At 42.1% G+C, this 19,712-nt stretch overlaps 1 protein-coding gene across 1 annotated transcript in view; it reads left to right on the top strand.

Annotated features, from left to right (window-relative positions):
- The first annotated feature begins 2,284 nt into the window (after positions 1–2,284).
- Positions 2,285–19,712, top strand: part of LOC148542659 (receptor-type tyrosine-protein phosphatase H-like) — a 43,878-nt gene continuing 26,450 nt past the window's right edge. Inside the window, exons 1-2 of the mRNA XM_088467454.1 lie at positions 2,285–6,498; positions 7,022–7,261. Of these exons, the coding sequence (XP_088323580.1) occupies positions 6,480–6,498; positions 7,022–7,261 (259 nt within the window). The 5' untranslated portion in view covers positions 2,285–6,479. The remainder of the gene's footprint in view (positions 6,499–7,021; positions 7,262–19,712) is intronic.

The raw sequence follows: 19,712 nt of genomic DNA, 5'->3' as shown, positions 1-19,712 counted from the left end.
AAATATGCTATGAAGTGGGGTCACACTATCAATGTGTTAATAAAATTGTTGCAAAATATGTGAAGCAGTACATTTATAGAGCAGTGGTTCCTAAACCGCACCCTTGGGTGCCTTGGGGCACTTGCTGGGGTGCCACAGGTTGGTGGCCTTGAATTAAATTATTTATGATCCATGTGATAGGCAAAATGTAGAGCAGGTGGCTGCTAATAATAAAATATGTGTGCAAACAGCCTATTGGCGTATCTATAGTGGGTGCAGGGTGTGCAGTGCTTATGGGCCCCTGGACCCAGCGGGGCGCACAATGTACACCCTGCACACATGTTTTATACTGACCTGTGCGAGGCCCTGTGTCGGCACTGCACTATCAGCTCAAATCACTAGGTCAATGGCACGACGGCCATTTTCCCAGAGATTTGCACATGCGCCGTAGAGGTGTCTCTGGGACAATGGTGCAGACGTCATGCTACCAGAGACCTGTGTGAGTCTACTGCACAACAGAGAGGAGGGGGCCAGCATGGAGTATTTTGCACACAAGCCCCCTCCTGTCTTAAACTGCCCTTGCTACAGGCTCATAACTGAACCTATGGATGAAAACTAAGCACAACTGACTTAATTTAATAATATTTGCAGAATTTCTCAATAAGAATCTTTTGGCCTAGGGGTGCCATGAAAAAATTACTGATACTCTAGGGCGCTGTGATTCAAGAAAGTTTGGGAACCACTAATATAGAGTATACCCTTCAATATTATTATTGTAACTGCAGTTCGCTTTCACATTTATAGGGGTATTCAATAATGAAACGTAAACTTCACTGTCGAAGTTTACGTTGCATATCAGAGATTTTCCTGGGATAAGTGATCGGGCGCACGCCCGCTTTATCCCCGTATTCAATATAAAACCTACGAAAACGGGACCCAGGAAGTGGGATTTGCGAAAAAAAACGAAATGTATCTGGAAAAAATTGTAGGACCCCCTAAAACTGTAAAAACATGAGGGATCACTATGGGTACCCCCGTTTTAGCCTGCAAATGAAAGTCGGGGATTTAAATAGCTGCGGCAGGTGTTTTTTTCCCGACATTGAAGAAGTGATGCAGAAGAGCACTTAGGTTATTTTTTTCGTTTTTTTAAGTGGTCCCATCAAATTTGGGGTACATGAAAATGGGTACTAGCATATTTTTATGTCCCTAAAGTAATTTTTTTAAAATTCTGCAACTGTGCACCTGCCGCTATTAATCTATTCTAGAATACACCTGCTGCATACTTGCAGAATAGCCCTGAACCGATTTCCCTAGTTTTAAACAATTTTTTCCCATTTTTTTTTTCACCCCAATTTTTTATTTAATTTTTTGGGGTGTCCCTATTTTTTTTTAAACTTTTTTGACACAGTTTCTTTTTAAATGTCATTCCCAGGGGTGCAGGCTATTTTTTATAAGCCTGCACCCCTAAACCCCAATTCTGCACTTTTTTTTTACACCTACTCAGTGGTGAAAAGTTATCCCGTTTTTTTTCAAAGACTTTTCGAACCTGCGAAAAGTCTTTGAAATTGAATACGGTGTAAAACCAAAACATGCGATAATGACGTCATAGGTGCGAAAACATCGCAAAAACTGAGTTTTCGCTCTATTTTGAATACCCCTATTAGTCATGTTCACATTTCATTGATATTGGGAATAATATATCTCATCAGGGATATCTGATATCAGTGTTAGTATCTTATGGTGATAATTATACAATGGTATACATGTATTCTTAGTAATTACTTATAATAGGATATGCATTTTTGTGTTTAATTACTGACAGTCAATTACACCCGCGCACGCAGGGGGGGTTTCCGAGTCCCTGGAAACCCCCCCTGTCCGACCCGGTGAGCAGCGCTGCTTAACAAATGTTATTTTTTTTTTTATTACACATACTGACACTGCCTGGACTGGCTGTAGGGGGGGAGCTGCAGCGTGCAAGCCCCTCCAAACCAGTTCCCAGGCCAGGCACCGTGACGTCAGTAGCGCCTCTCATGCCGCCCTGGACACTGTCAGCGGCGTGCTGTGTGGACTGCGCCAGGCTCCGGAGCTGTTGAGTGTGGCCGCAAGAGGTAGGTGGCCGCCGGGTGCGGGGGGATAATGTTTAATTGTTTAAGCTACTGAGCTACTGCTGTGTCGCGGGAGCGCCGGGGATCTTGCGGGCGGGCGGGCGGGCGGCGGGGGCTGGGAGTCCTAATAATATTTTTTTTGAATGGTGCCATTTTCTACTGCGCGCGGGAGGGGGCGGGCGGCGGTGTGGTGTGTAGCGGAGATAGGAGTGGAGAGGCACGGGCGGCGGAGCAGCCAGGAGGGGTTCATGATATAATGTATTAAACATTACATTCAACTGCTCCATGTATACGGTGGGGGGATGAAGGGGGGAGGATAATATTTATTACATTATGCCAGCTGTCTTCTGTATGTTATTCCAGGGGGGGTGGGGGAATGGGAATAGCAGACAGATGGCATAAACTAATAAATATTATCCTCCCATCCCCCCACCCCTGGGAATAGCTGACAGCCTGGCATAATCTAATTAAATATTATCCCCCCTGGCCCACCCCTTGGAATAGCATAACATATCAGGTCAGATCTGCAGCACAGACAATGTACAGGGACTGCCGACACTGACATAACAAATGGGCAGGCAAATTGAAATGCCCGCCCAGTTCTGATGTCAGCACAGACATATACAGTATAGCAGCTGATTGGTAAGTGTGTATAGCTTACCAATCAGCCGCTCTGACAGTGGATCGCTCTGTCGACCAAACCGTCATCTAAATGCGTTCCCAGCATTATTTTCATAGAATTTAAGGGTGGGTTAGTAGAGTTTTACAACATGGATTTATTTTTTACATTAATCTACAACTTTTTATGCCTCTTTTTAATTCAACATATGTTATTAAAATTTAAATATCTTGTACATTTCTATTTCTATTATTCATTTTATTTGCTCTGCACAGAAATTAAGCATTTGGAAACCCACCTCTAGAATTCCTGCGTTTGCCCCTGAATTACTAGGAGTCTACAGTTGTTTGTAATTCAGCCAATTTTCCGGTTATATAGAAACAACTTATTTCCCAGTAGCCATCCATTATTGTACTATCCGTTCATTTGTGAATTGTAATTATCTCCTACATTTTGGAATAATTACTATTGCTAAGTATAATCTTCAATGGTTTCTGAGAAATGGGTTGGGTACGCACCCTAAACCTAACCCTCCCCTTTTAGTGCCTAACCCTAACCCTCCCCCTAGTGCCTAACCCTAACCCCTAACCCTCCCCCTAACCCCAGTACTTACTGTCGGCATGCTGGCATCGGGATTTTGACAGGTGTCAGGATTCCGGCACTGGCAACCCAGCTGTTGGTATTATGACCGGATATCGTACGAAATAAGTTTTCTATATAACTGAAAAATCGTCTAAATTACAACCAGCTATATTCTCCTAGTAATTGGCTGTCAGATAAATTTGCATATTCTATAATAACTAATAATACATGTATACCGTTTTATAACATGACTATGGTCTTTATTCATGAAGAAGTGAAAAGCCTTGTTTTACTGTTTACTTATGACAGGGCTTTTCAAGTCTTCGTCATATTCAGAGAAGGGGTTATTGTGGAGAAATCTAAATTATGCCCCTTGTTAGAGTAAAAATCAGGGGCATCAGAAAGCGATTCAGAGGAGCTATGCTTTTTGTTTCTCTTCTCAAAATAAATATTACCAACTCTGGATGGCATAATGACGGGAAACTTGCCCCATTGAGGGAAAAGAGCAGGGAAGTATAATATTTCCCTGCCTCTTCTCCAGTGGCGTAACTTCATCCGAGGTGCGCGGAGGCAAGATAAATGTTGGTGCCCCCCCCAAATTAAAATGTACCCCCCAGCACCTATGCCAGCCCCAGCTGCCGCCCCCCTATGCAGTTCCCCCAGTAGTGGTCCCTCTGTGGAGTGCCCTCTGCAGAGGTCCCCCTATGCAGTGCCGCCTATGTAGTGCCCCCCAGTAGTGGTCCCCCTATGCAGTACCTCCAGCAGTGGTCCCCCTTTGCAGTGCCCCAGTAGTAAGGGCCCCTGTAGTGCCCCCAGTAGAAAGCCCCCTGTAGTGCTCCCAGCAGTAAGGCCCCAGTAATGCCCCATGCAGTGAGCCCCCAGTAATGCCCCCAGTAATGCCCCCTGTAGTGAGCCCCCAGTAATGAGCGGCCAGTAATGCCCCCTATAGTGAGCGGCCAGTAATGCCCCCTATAGTGAGCCACCAATAATGCCCCCTGTAGTGAGCCCCCCCCGCGCAGGTGCACACACATACAAAAAAAAAACAATACTTACCCGAAACCCTGCTCCAGTGCTGCTGCCTTACGTCCCTGGCACCTGCTCCTCGGAAATATGTGAGTGACGTCATGACATCCCTCCTATAGTGCATTGCGAGACCCGGAAGTGGAGCTCAGGAGTGAGCTCCGTTCCTCCGGCTACTGCCGGGGGGAAAGAAGGAGCCGGGCGCCCGCTGGTAACACACTCAGTGGGCGCTCGGTAAATAGGGGGTGAGACCGCACCCCCCGTATTGACGCAGCTGGAGGTGGAGCGCCGATCAGCAGCGCTCCATAGCAGTGCCCAAAATGGCCCTTAAGGGGACAATAGAGCCAGGTGCCCCCTTAAGGGCTGGAGCCCAATGGCAAATGACTCCATTGACTCCGGGAGTTCCGCCACTGCTCCTCTCCAATCTCACAACTTACTCCATTCCTCTTTGCTCCCTCTGCCATGACAGATGGTAGCACACAAGGCACTGCCGGCACATGCGCATATTGCAGAAGATTTTCCAGAATCACTGTACTTTAGTCTCTGCAGTGATTGGATGGATCACGAGGGGTCTGTGCAGTGGTCTTCTCTGGAAAGTTATCTTGAATGTCAACTTTATTATGATGCAACATATAGTGATATTTACCATCCTGCACCCTGTATTCGGCATGAATGGAATCCTAAATGTGAAAGCAAACTGCAGTACAATATACATACCAATGGGTATTCTCTGTAAGGTGCTGTCAGAGCTGTAACTAGGGGTGTGCGAGCTGCCCCATGGTCCCTGAATCTGGCTAGCAGAATCGTTGGTGCAGTGCCACCAGTAGCATCCTCTGGACGCTCAAGACGTGGGCACTGTAGTCTGCACGGCCCTCCTCCCCTCCCCCCCTGGAGCATGAGGATGCTCCGGGCACTGCTGTCCTCCTGGATGCATAACATCATGACATCATGAGCTCAGTGGGCGTGGCCGGCACAGGGTGCCATAACATCCAGTTACGGTGCTGGGTGCTGTAGAATACATTTTGCAACAAAACAATTTAGTAAGACATTGATAGTGTGAACACACTACGGCTGATATCTAATTAGCCCTGATATATTTTCAGTGGCAAAAAAACTGGGATTTTTTCCGATAATCCCCATTTTTCGATGATTTTTTTTATCACCCTAATAATTCTGCCGAAAATACATAGGATCTGTGATAAGTTCATGGACCCATGTGCTTTCACCATTGTGCCTGTGAAAACACTGCACTTTCTGGAGATTATTTTTCGGGACTCATCGGGTCCCGAAAATAAATCGCAGATAAATGCCAGTGCTGGCCCCGACTTCAGGGTTAATTTACCGCTGCTAATTTGATACTGGCCTTCATGTAAAAAAGGGCAATTTGTATCTAATTAGACTATAGGGGACTTGAGAGCAACAATATTGTAAGTGTATTTATGCATCGAACAACAGTATTTGTTGTATCAAGGCTCTAATAATGTTTCTACTATTAAATATAAAACTACCTCACAAAACCGATAGATGAAGCATTCACTTAAGGAATTTTTGGCAGTGATATGCAAATTCCCTATATGTCATATATGGCTAAAATATATCCAGGATATGTAGAACAATGTCCAACTTGCACATAGTTTATTCAGTTTCATAAATGCACAGTATGGAATAAAGGCTTCAGTGATGTAGCACTTGTAGTGAGTGCAACTAGAGAAACATTAAGGTTATGGTTATGTTCAGGTGGCCTAAAGGGAACAAAGATACCTCAACATACAATAATAGCATTCATCTGTAGTAATTTATTAAAGATTATAGTTGCCCCTTAATGCACAACTGGTTGTACATAGTTTTGTTCTGCATGGATAGTGAAAAATATCCATCATTTTAATTTTATATTTTCCTTTACACAGAAACAAGATAACATCGTGAATGCCTTATCTCCATGAATTAGCACTCAAGCACTGTGCTGTTTTATAACCAATAAAGATGATAAACCAACAAATTTGTAATTGTGTGTTATTTCCATCGAAAATGATGCCGTGTAATGATCTATTTCGATTATTTATTTATTTATAATCTATTTGTGTTATTCTAAACCTATTTTTGTTTATATGATGGAATAGTCTTACCTGATTCTGCACTGAAGACATTAAGTGTATGCTTTCTGTGGACCAATGGTCTTGCTTCAATTATGTGAGTATACTAAGAAATATGACCCGATCATTGCCATGTGTTATATTTTTATATAATGAGCTAATAATTATGTTACATTTAATGGGAAATTTACAAAAACACCAGCCAAAAGTTATGTGTCTCAGTCATTACTGACAAAAGCCAAAACAGATTACAGCAGATTTATATTAATTATGTTTCATAAACATATTTAATGAATCAATATTGATTTAAAGGTTTATTTTTATTCATCTATGTATATATAATATATATCTGTGTAAATGTCTTTGTCTTCCAAATTGTTGTTACATTTGACAATTCCTCCTGTTGGTGATCGGACACCAATAACACTGAGTCACATACAGTTGACAATAAACCTTAGATATAAAGTAATCTCTGCCTCACCTGCTGTAGGACCATGTCTCACAAGATGCCAATATACATGGAGCATACTGCCACCTATATTTTGTGCATCATCTCATCCTATTTAGTTTAGTTGATAATTAGAAATATTACACTCATTACTTCTTTGGCTTTATTTTAGACCCTAGTATTATCCAGAACCTTAATGTCACTGAGATGTCAATGTCAACTGCAACTATAAGATGGATTCAACCAATAGCTGGTCCCACAAATTACACTGTGGTAGTGACCGGAAGCCCTTCATCTGCATTCAGTCTTGATTCAACAACAACAGTTAATTTGACAAATCTTATACCTGGGAACTACTATAGTGTTGTTGTCTCTGCAAATAATGAACCAGTGAGCATATACTTCTTTACAGGTAACGTATGGCTTCCTCAGCATGGCAACTTTTATATTATATGCATGTACAGTATGTCTAACAATAATTATTATAATTACTTATTATTCATATAGCATGAGCATGTCATGCAGTTCTGTGCAAGGAATGTTCAGTCTTTGCCCTAGGACAGTGACTTTCAACCTCAGTCCTCAAGGCACACTAACAGTCCTGGTTTTAGTGATATCCAGGCTCAAGCACAGATGGTTAAATCAAAACAACTGAGCTACTAATTAAGTCACATGTGCTCAAGTATGTCTGTACTTAAAACCTGGACTGTTAGTATGCCTTGAGGATCGTGGTTGGGAAACCCTGCCCTACGAACTCACATGCTAATTTCCCTACCAAAAGCACATAATTACATTAATATCAATTCAGTAATATTATTTGTATGTACATAATGCACTTATGTATAAAATAATTATAAAAAACAAAACTGCCTTTACAAAACAATGCAAATAGGCCCCTGTATAGTACTACTTAATTAAGGAAACATTTTAGCTTGACCTAATGTTAAATAATAAATGTACGTTAGTAAGGATCAAGTTTTTCTGCAGATCTCAGTTCTTCACTTCATTCTATAATGCAAACATTACATGGTGTTCCTTGACCCTCACATTTTGTCATAAGCTGCTACATTTTACTCTTTAAGCATTAACAGCATACAGTATATATAGGTCAACGTTTCAGCAATTTAATTCATTTATCAAGACATACAGATTTAGAAAAACATATGCAATATATATAGAGACTCACCCTGTGTGCATCACCTCCACGGGAACCCCAGCCGATGCGCCGCTGGATGATGTCACCACCTGGGACACACCAGCGCTCATGCTTGCTGAGGGGGCGTGGTCAAACACCCGTGCCGTCACCATGACTACAAACAAACACAAGACGGTACACATTAGGACTGTAACAAGAGACGGTAGTGCGTGCAACCGCTCCAGACTCCTGAGGCGGGTGTAATAGAACATACCAGCACTGTAGTAACATGTAAATCTTAAAGTGTAAAATATGAAATATAGACAAATGAACTAACTGGTCCTGTAGAGGGAAGCACCGGACCCTACAGACAATGTGTATAGGCGCCTATAAATGCAAGCAAACAATTAATGTATGTAGATGAAAAATGTATAACATCAAAATAACCAAAATAACATACGACATCAAACAACAATAAACAATTAACGCTTGTTAGAAAAATATAAGACCTATAACAAAATTAAAGGTAGCAAGTAAGAGAGAAATTCTCATTGAGGCCCGAGGGGTATACAGTTTGTAATGTGTAAATCCATTTGGCCTCCCTCTCTAGGAGAATACGACCCCTGTCACCGCCTCTGGTGACAGGAGGTATCCAATCGATCATCTTATATCTGATGCTAGAGAGATTGTGCTGCTGTTCACGAAAATAACGTGCGACCGGTTGATCTCATCCCTTGCCCTCTAGTGCAGCCCTGATGCTAGAACGGTGTAAAGCCATTCGTTCCTTGAATTGGCGAGCGGTTTTGCCAATGTAAAGCATGCTGCATGGACATCTGATGTAGTAAACTACATATTTGCTAGAACAAGTCAATGCATGATTAATGGAAAATGTTTTACCTGATCGGGGGTGTGTAAATGAATCCCCTGTTTCCAGAAAGCTACAGGTGATGCAGGTGACCCTTACAGAGCTGGAATTTGTTTGTATGTAGAGATTATGGGCCACATAGCGTTAGCAGTTTGCATCAAATTATGGCTGCCCGTGGAGTATGTTTGTGTCCAGACCACTTGATTCTTAAATTCCTTCTGTGAAGCAGGTGACAGAGCATCCTTACAGCTCACTGCCAATGCACGCTCTCTGGCTCTGATAAGGGTATTACGGTGATATCCTCATTTAAGGAACTTGATCATCATTTTCGGAATTTGTAATTGGGCATCATAGGGGTCACTGCAGATTCTTACCACTCTCCAAAATTGAGAGAAAGGAAGCCCAAATTTGAGACATCTAGGATGTTGACCGTCTAATGCTGGGAGGGTATTTCTGTCTGTGTTTTTATAATAGAGGGAAGTATGTATATTGCCCTGGGATCATGTGTAGCTCCGAGCTTTGCTAATATTTTTATGTTTGCCATTGAGGGGGAGTTTTTCTTTTCTGATCCGCATATTGCGCAAAACATATGTGGTTATTGTCGCTACATGGACGACATATTTCTATTATGGAAGGGAACACCAGAAGAATATGACAATGTCATTAATGACATAAATAAACGAGATTGTCCTATCGATTTCAGCCTGTCTATACCTTCTAACAATCGATTCCTGCCTATACCTTCTAACAATATTCCTTCCTATACCTTCTAAAATTGTCGCTATTCAGCATTATGAGATGCACAAGAAATAAATGCTTTCAGACTTTGAGTGTGGTTCCAAAGCACAAAAAGATATTATTCAATATAAAAACAGATGGTTACATGCTGTGATCTAAATACAATTAGCGCAAGTAAATCATACAGACCCAAGGTACAGTTGTTACATACGCATGCGCTCTGGACCCAGATACTGGCATCAGCAATAGAAACCTCTGTCAACAGCACAGCAAGAAGACTCTCGACTGGGGTCAGAGAGCACACATATATACTCTTACAGGGATAGGCAATACAATAGAACAGATTGTCATGATTTCGTTGGTTCTCTGTCATGATGCTTCTGTCACAGGATAGTTCATAGGTTAATTCAAATGGACACAAGTCAGCCTCCGACAGCCCTTTGTGTCCTTTTTCCCACTGCATGCTAATCTAAGCTGCTAACATTAGAGTACATTTTAGTGTTTTAACTCTCTATAGTCCATAATTTGCAGACGCATGTTGCGATCTTCTCACCGATGATACCGGAAATCGGAACCTTTTATGTAAGTGTGCAGTGTGTAAGTATTGGGGAATTGGGAAAAGTTGCTAGTTAGCGTTGTGCGACTATGTGTTTTGTGGAGTACACCAAGGTACGTGTTTTGCAGGGTTAATCATTTCATATGTTTTAATGACTGTCTGTATTTGTATGGTGAGGACTTTTAACTTCTTTCTTCGATTTTGGAATCGCACAATGCTAAATAATAGCATCGCCGTATGTACTTATAATGGCGAGTTTCACTAAAATGGCGCTGGGCGGCCAGTCGCAAAATGGTGTCTCATTGCCATTCACAAAATGGCGTTTCCTCAATTTAATTTTAAACCGATCCTGTCTCAGCTAATTATCCAGCTTCGACAGTCCACCCTTTGATAGCAAACAACATGCTATCATACTCTGATCTGAATATTAATTTAGGCTTACATTATGACGTATTATTCAATGTTATATTATGAGATGGCACAAGGTGGTTCTTAATCCATCAATAATGTGTCTCTAGGAGGGGACATAAAACTACCCCTATATGCACACCGCGAGATCATGGGAAAGGTGTGAGGATGCACCAGTCCTATAAAGGAAGTCTTGAGGGGGGGAATAGGGACTTACATTATTTAAAATAACATTTTAATAACACATTTTATGCATGTCTAAGTATTATACATTATATGATGGTATTTCCTAGTTCAGGGTTGTAATGCAGTCCTACATTTACCTCAGTATTCATATTGTTACTACTGACCACCATCATGATCTCATTCCTTTGATTCACCTTGTCTTTACATTTTCCATATTTCAACACAGTAGGAACACACCTGACATATGCCAATTACTATGATGCCTATGCTCGCAATAATTTCCTAGGCCATTCTCCTAGACCTGAGAACAATTTCACTGGGTTTAACCATGAAACCCATTCCTCTACCTTCTCCTCTACTTCAGCCACTGAAGCATTATGGTTCTTTCGAAATTCCCATTTTAACTGCAGAATTTCATCCATCTTCAGGTCTATTACCTCCTTGGGATCGCTGGTATCATTTGTAATATAAGTGCAACACTTTACACCAATTTGGGTGGCCAAAGTTACGCAATACCCTCCAGTGACAGCTGTTAAATAATTTAAGACTAATCTGTGTTGCACCAGTTCTTTCTTGTACGCTTGCAATTCCCTACCTGTATACCTGAATGTGTCATCATACATCTCATTGATATTATCTATTAATTTAGCAAGGTCATGGATATATCTAAAATTTAGTGTACCCCAAGCGATCCTGGTTGGATCCAATGCTACTAAAACTTGAAAGCCAGTTGTCTCACTAATTAACTGAGTGGCTTTATGCACGTCACTAGGTATCATATTTCTTTTGTCTCTGTGTTCATACTGTGTGTGAAGATATGGTGATGGGGTGTCTTTATGAATACCAAGCATTTCACCATGTGTAAGGGTCGTAACCTCTGGCACTACTCTTCCCAGGTAACACAAACCTTCGGAACTCGGAGAGAGCCACTTATACGCTTTCCTTCCACATATAAAATACACATCATTGGGGAGAACATAAGGAATAGTAAACATCATTATCATCAAACACATTTCCCTAGCAAGTGATCCTACTTCAGGTTCTCCCATTTGACTCGTACAAGTTTCCCATTGTAATATCTTGGCACAATACCCTTCTGGTACCCTACCAATCATTTCTTTGGTGGAACTTAGTGTATATTTATACCGGAAGTGTCTTCCACCTGACCTAATTGTGCGTAACAGTTCATGATTCATAGGCTCATGGTCAGCTCTTAGTGAGAAGGTCATCATCTGATTATTCCCAGTCACCTCCCAACTTCCGGGTTCATTGGAGTTGGTGATGTTTAAACATAAAAGTGATTTATCTACTTGGTACTGGTGGAGTTTAAAATTAGGTGGTTTGGACTTACGAATTTTCCTTCTAGTGCATGCCCTCTTTGTGACTCTATAATTTCAGAGACATTTAATGGGAATGGCACTAATCCTACATTATGCTATCCTTGGGGCATGTGAAAGCACACCCAACAGTCAGTTTGGGTCAAAATTTTGCCCACCATGGTGTGATAATCCTCTAAAGGATACCCACCCCAATACTGATTATACTTGGGTTGGCACTGCTGGATGCATCACTCGTTGACTACGGACCCAAAGAACTCACACATACAATAATCCTCAAACGATAGACCTTCACACTGTCTCCGAGTATCCAAAATAGCAGATCTCTTATCAATAACTGTACTAATATTGGTCAGACACTCCCCTGATTGGCATAGCACTCCTCCTCTCGACTCCACTCCATCAATACTGCCATAAGCTCCCATCTCCTCTATCGGTCCCCCATCACAGAAACCAGAAATCCCCAACAAACCAGGATGATGGAAACTCTGGAAGAGAATACAAAATTGAACACAGCAGACCAGTCCATTGCCGTAGCAAGGACCTACAAATTTATTTTAGCTCAGATATCTCACTGCAACCTTTTAACCCTCCTTGAACAAGCTCGCGATCGACAGGTCCACGTTATCAGCCTCGTCTCCACCTTGTTTCTCCAGTGAGTGGAATGGACCCAGGTATCTCTCTCGGCCACCTTCAAAGATGTGGTACTCATCAGCAACACGTGATACGGACCTTCCCACCGATCAGTCAAACAACCTGAATGCAAGATCATAACATATTCTCCAGGTTCAACATCATGACAGTTTGTTTCAGGCATATCATGGGACAACAATTTCAGTTTCTGCTGTTGCTGTTTTAACTGTTTTCTCATTGATATAAGATTCCTTACAGTTACCTCATTGTTACCTTTCAAATCTTCCTGCGGACTTATAATCAAATGAGGTTGTCTACCAAACAGTATTTCAAAGGGGGACAGATTTAGAGGGGGTCTAGGAGTGGTCCTTATGCTATGTAGGACCAACGGTAATGCTTCTGGCCATCCCAGTCCAGTTTCTGCCATGATCTTAATTAATTTATTTTTAATAATACCATTCATCCACTCCACCTTGGCACTGGCTTGCGGTCAGTAGGGGGTGTGTGGTCGACTATTAATACCCATCAGTTTACACATATTTTGAAAAACATCACCTGTGAAATGAGTACCCCTATCACTCTCAATAATTTTAGGGATACCGTATCAGCATACAAACTCTTGGACAATTTTCTTGGTAGTGAACACAGTAGTATTAGTGGCAGCTGGGTATGCCTCAACCCAATTGGAAAACACATCAGTGCACATTAATACATACTTGAGATTCCTGCAGGGTGGTAATTGGATGAAATCAATTTGTATTACCTAGAAAGGTCCGTCAGTCAGAGGAATGTGGGATGGTTCGGTAGGGATCATTTTCCCAATGTTTTCCTCAAGCAAGTCAGACAGGACATTGCTCTCTTTTGCGCTTGAGAAGAAAAACCCAGTGCGCACCAGTATGCTCTCCCCAATTTGCACATACCTTGCTTTCCCAAATGAGTCAGCCAGGCTTGGGTAGTATGCCTTGGGAGCCACTGGCTTACCTTGTCTGTCTCTCCAGAGTCCACAGGACTCTTGCTCACATCCCTTGGACCTCCAGACTGACTTTTCCTGGATTGAACACAAATTTTGCATCTCAATTAATTTCAGCATATCAATTGTTTGAAAAGTCATGATTTGTTCAGTTGGTACATTCATTTTTAACCCCGCTGCCCATTTTGCAGCTTCGTCTGCCCTACTGTTGCCCAGTGACACCGGATCATCAAGTCAGATAAAGCTAGATAGCGAAATGCTGCGTTGGCAGCGGCGTGTGCAACCCGATCAAATGTCTTTTATTATATTAATATACTGATAGAAGTGTGTTATAATGTGCATTGAGTTCTATGTAAGGAAAGAGCTGCGTCTAATAGGACATGTTTAAAGAGGGACGGTATTCATGTCCACGCTGATGGTGTTATAATTGCATATCCCCCAGAAACTCTGACAACAGTAGGAGAAATCTCCTGTTTAAACAATAATCTAGGAAAAGGAGCCAGCATTTTAAAGGGGAATCCCTTCAGATAATGTGAATAATTTAATATTCCTTGTTCTGGCGGATACTTTTTGTCAGAATTTTTTTACACCTTGAATTTAATGATATATAAGGAGAGTTACTCCCTACTGTGAATTTCAATATAACTGTGAACAACAGAATTATTGAATAAAGAGATGTAAATCTCGAGGTGTTAATATGCAATGTGCCACATGGTTTGGTGGACAGACAATAAAATAGAGAGCCCATATAGGGACTCTATATTTAGGGACATATGATCATTTGATGTGGTAATACCCCTTGTAAGCAGCCTTAACACACACTCAGTCAGTTATTGACTGAACTCTACTATATTAATATTGATTGGATTATATGTGACTTATTTGTGTCACTTCTCATAGATTTAATTAGGTATTGTAATACTTTTTGATGATAAATCAGACACATACAGTAGTCACAAATCAATATCAGTCAGTTTTTATTATGACACAATAGGTCGGGATACATACGCCGCCTTTAATTTTAAGCACATTTTCTTTCTTTGTGACACACTTTATTATTTTAAATTATTTCCGCTGCATTTTCTTCTTTGATTGGATATTTATTGGTAACAAGAATAAAAGTTAAGTTTTAATTAATAGTGCACCACATATGACATTTTTCTTTTCTGTCCTTCTTTTCCTATGCATATGATATAGATGTCAGTGGTAGCACCCCTCAAATACAGAACTGTTGTAGGAAATAAATTTTTCCAATATATATAATATGAGGGTTATAATGTTCTCCTTGATTGAGAAATAATGATTCTAGTGCGACTGTAGATTCTTCTTTTGACTCGATGGTTTGGCCTGCGCATGTGCAGCGGCCGCACTGCGCATGCAGAAACTCTGTCGCTATAGGCTCGTTACCAAAGGGGCGGCTGTCGATGTTGATCGACAGCTGCCCCTGTTTGGCAGGCAGGCCGGGGGGGTTGTTTCCAAAATGGAGGCTTTCCTTTATGAACGCCTACCATTTTGAGGGCGGCTGCACTGACATCATCAGTGATGTCAGTGTGGAGCTTCCTGCTCCATCAGAGCAGAAAGCTCACTGGGGCTTACGAGTGCCCAGACCCTACCCTAGGGTCTGGTCATAAGCCCCGATGGTCACGATTGTGATCACCATCGTGCCTATCAGCCCACAGCTTAACGATCGACAAGGAGGCGGCCGTTCAGGATGCAAGCGCCCGCCCTGATTCTGTGTGACTGCTTGCATCTAACGACCGCCTCTGATTGAGGTCCCAAGTTCTGTAATGGCAAGGCCAAAATAGAAAAACCTGGGATCCACATTCTGCAGTATCCACAGATTCCCAAGAAGGTACAAATTTGCTGTTGGTTGTGCGGCAATGTCATGTTCTGTATGGCCTGGATTCTGTCGTTTGTGAGATGTCGTAACCCCTGGGTTAGGCAGTGTACCAAATATTTAACCCTGGACTGGCATGGCTGTAGTTTGTCCTTAGCAGCCTTATGTCCTGTTTGTGAGAGATGGAGTAATAAAAGTTTAGTATCATTTATACATGACATAAGCGAATCAGAACATAACAATAAATCGTCCACATATTGGATTAAAACAGACCCATTGGCAGGTTGAAAAGATTCTAAACAGTCGTGTAAGGCCTGGGAGAAGATACTGGGGCTGTCTATGAAACCCTAGGGCAATCGTGTCCATGTGTATTGTACACCCCTGTATGTGAAGGCGAATAAGTACTGACAGTCAGGATGAAGAGGTACAGAGAAGAAAGCAGAACAGAGGTCAATGACAGTGAAATCGGTTGTATTTGGTGGGATCTGCATAAGAATGGCAGCTGGATTTGGCACTATGGGAAATTGGCTCTCTACCACCTTATTAACCCCTCTAAGGTCTTGTACCAGCCTATAATCCCTCCCACCACTCTTCTTTACAGGAAAGATGGGACTGTTGACTACACTAGCTGTACGGACTAAAATTCCCTGCTGTAACAATCGCTCAATTATGGGATAAATTCTACTTCCTGTTTTAATGGGTACTGGGGAATTTAGGAGCTTGCCTACCACTTTTTAGATTTACCATTACGGGATTTACGTTTGCCATTAATCCAGTGTCCTGTCCATCCTTGGTCCAAAGCGAATCTGGAATTTGGGATAACATTTGATCTACCTGAGATGGATTTTTACCTGAACCAGTAGAGTGATACATTATCTTTTGGGGAGTGTCCAACATATCCCTCACCTCATTCGCAGCTCTCTCTGGGATATCTAGAAATATACCATCAAGGGTACAATATATGACACATCCCATCTTCGATAACAAATCCCTTCCCAGTAGGTTAGTAGGAGCCGCTGCTGCCAGGAGGAAGGAATGCCTGGTATGCAATGGCCCAATAGTGACCTCTGTGGATTTTGTTAAAGGATAATGTTGCACTTTACCCATTACACCCATTGCTGGTACTGTCTCGCTGGTCACCTGTAAGTTAGCGGGAGATTTTATCACTGACCTGGTCGCCCCTGTGTTTACAAGAAAAGGATATTTAGTACCAGCTACATCAACCATCATCATTGGTTCTTCTATAGTACTTCCTGTTAACCTGACTATCTGTAGACTACAGGTATGACCTGACCCCTAGCATTGACTCTCAGCCTCCAATACAGCATTTATGGCCACATTTGGAGCTGGTGACTGTTGGAAATGTCCTGTACTCTGTGTATATCCCTTATGAGGATATCCAGGTACTCCCTGTTTAGGGGTCCCGCCCTTTTCACTTTATAGTTCTTACTTAGGTGTCTCAACTGATTGCAGTTGAAGCACCTTCGTAAATGGGGTGATTGAAAGGGTTGTTGTGTGGGTTGAGTGTTAGGGAAAGATTGTGGGTGTGTATAAGGAGCTGGAGGGTAATATGGTGGTTGTGGATAGTATGGGTACTGTGGCTGTGTGTGATAAGTGGGGTAGGGCTGTATTTGTGGTGGTGCAGGTTGGTGAGTACGTGTAGCTGTGCAGATGCATGTGTGTCTGCTGGCTGTGATGTTATAGTCATTCCTTCTAGAACTTGAATACTAAAAGCCATTCGCTTCTCGCTCTGGGTCTCTCTCTTTTTAAGGATGTTCTTATCATGTTCAATGGCAGATTCTGTGAGGGTGTCTACAGTGACTCCCCTCCAGCCAGGTAGTGAGGTCTGAACTCGGGTCTTTTGGTTCTCTTTTAGACCATCCATAAGAACAGTGATGATCATTCCCCAGTGATGAGTGCTATCTTATCCTCTAACCCAGTGTACTGGGTGATAGCGTGCAGAGCTCAGTTACAATAATCCTCTGCAGATTCACTTTTTGTTTTATGGTGAAAATTTTGCTCCAGTTAACTGCTACTGGAAAATATACACCCAATTGTGTTATTATGAGGGTAATGTTACCTTGGTTAATTTCGTCTGTTAAGGGAACATCTCCATCCAATACACAATCTGTGATAAACTTTGTCACATCGGTATTGCATGGAAGAAGAGCCCTTAACACCACTTGCCAATTTTTATTGGTTGGCTCATGAGCACTACCCAAATTTTTCAAAAATCTTTGGCATTTGGCTGATTCCTTTTTAGGATCGGGGAAATCATTCATTATGGAATTTAACTCTGCTCTTGTCCAAGGACAATGCATTGCTACATCCCTTGTGGGCACTACACTGTTTGCATCCGCATTCCCATTCAGAACAGTTATTGTCCTAATGGGATGCAGACCGGCCGTACTGCTACTTTTGACCTTGTTACCTGGCTGAGAATTCAGTCTATTACTGCTATGTGTATGGTTAACAACTTCATGTACGGATGCAGGGGATGTTAACACTTCCGGTACTGTCACTGGTGGAGATGTGGCCACCATTTGTGCTTGTTGTGGTGGAGCATGTACAGCATGGGAAATGGCAGACATAACAGTAGGCTCATCATCTGCATCATAAACATTTTCTTTATGATTACTTAAGAGAGGGTACAAGTTACTTGTTACATTTTTATGGGTATTTACAACAACTGTACCTGCACCCCCATCCGCATGGGGCAGAGGTGGTGCACGTGAACCACTGGCAATACCTTCCACAACACTACCTTGCTGCATGTGCGCTGTATTTCACGGCGCACACGCACCGCAGTTTAGCGCTGCGGGTGCGCTCTCCTGTAGTGTGCTCGCAACGCTAGTTTGCATCGTGTGCACACCTTTAAGCCACGCATCCCCCTCATGCTGCCATAACTTTAAACATTCTTTATATTTTACCTTTTTCATTCAAGAACGCACCTTACAGATGCTCTCTCAGACATTGTTCAATACCTCCTTATCAAAGCTACCAATTCTGGGGTAAGGCCTAACACTTTTCATAGTCATTTTAAACCATACATCACCGCACCTAGTATGCATATGTTGTGCCGACCCAAGTGGCGCTTCCAACAGCAGCACATCATCTAACATCTCTACCGTTTGCTTGGCCCCCATACTAGGAGAACCCTAAGCTTTTTAATAAAGATTTAAAGTGGTGAAAGACAGTCAAGATACTTTCACTTACCTGCAGACGATATTAACATGATGCGCCCACACACCTATGGAAGAATAACCAGGCTGCTTCCACGCACCTAATCCCTTTTTGACTACGTTTCAACTGCTAGCATGTAGGCATTCCAATAACACCTACCCTTTTCAGTGATTTCGTCCACCCTCTACACAGTTCACAATCACAATTTAGTCAAAACTGTGCGGTTCATTTACAATGCTCAAATAACCCTAACCGATCACTGAATACTGTAATCACACTGGGAGCCGAACCTACAACAAAGACAACAGCTACACCTGCTTATGTGTATAGAATGGTATCTACTACTGAGCTACTAGGTCATCCCCTTGTGCCTAGTCCTTAAGGGTCCTACGGTACGCTTAACTAGGGAATAGTTGTCCCTATCAACAAATACTCACTGTTACACACCCTTTTTCTGCGCAGAAAAATACACGTTTTCCCAGACTATGGCAACACTGATCAAGATGCTTACAACAATGTTATCTATCAATGCGCTCTTAACGGCTTTGTTCAAAACACGTGGCAGCAATACCAGAAGTATGTATATGCTGTTGTGCAACTAGTCGCATACACAATAATGCGACTACTGCTGGTGCATAATATTAATAAGTGCATAATTTTACAAGTGCACTGTATCCATATTTTGGCGTTAGACCGGCGTTTATTAGATTTTATCTTCTGCTGTTATCGATTGTGAACTGACCCCGCCTTTCTCCTCCATCTGCAGGTATATCTAAAACCAAACATTGCTGGAAGTATATTCTGATGTTTGCAGTTATCTACTATGTAAATTCCATCACTGCTGCAGTATGTCTCTTTCTAAACTATCTGCACAGTGTATTGCTAAGTAGACCAAGTTCCTCTTAGCTTTGTGGTATTCACTGTTTGTTTGTGTTAGGAATTTTATTACTTGCCATTTTAGTGGGTGGGTTTTGGGGGTTGATTGTAATCATTGCATACACATGGCAGCATTCAT

Source organism: Taudactylus pleione, unplaced genomic scaffold, assembly GCF_031769625.1.
Source record: "Taudactylus pleione unplaced genomic scaffold, aTauple2 ptg000010l, whole genome shotgun sequence".
Classification (NCBI taxonomy): Eukaryota; Metazoa; Chordata; class Amphibia; order Anura; family Myobatrachidae; genus Taudactylus; species Taudactylus pleione.
Note: the sequence above shows the minus strand (reverse complement) of the source record. Positions and strands in the feature narration are given on the sequence as shown.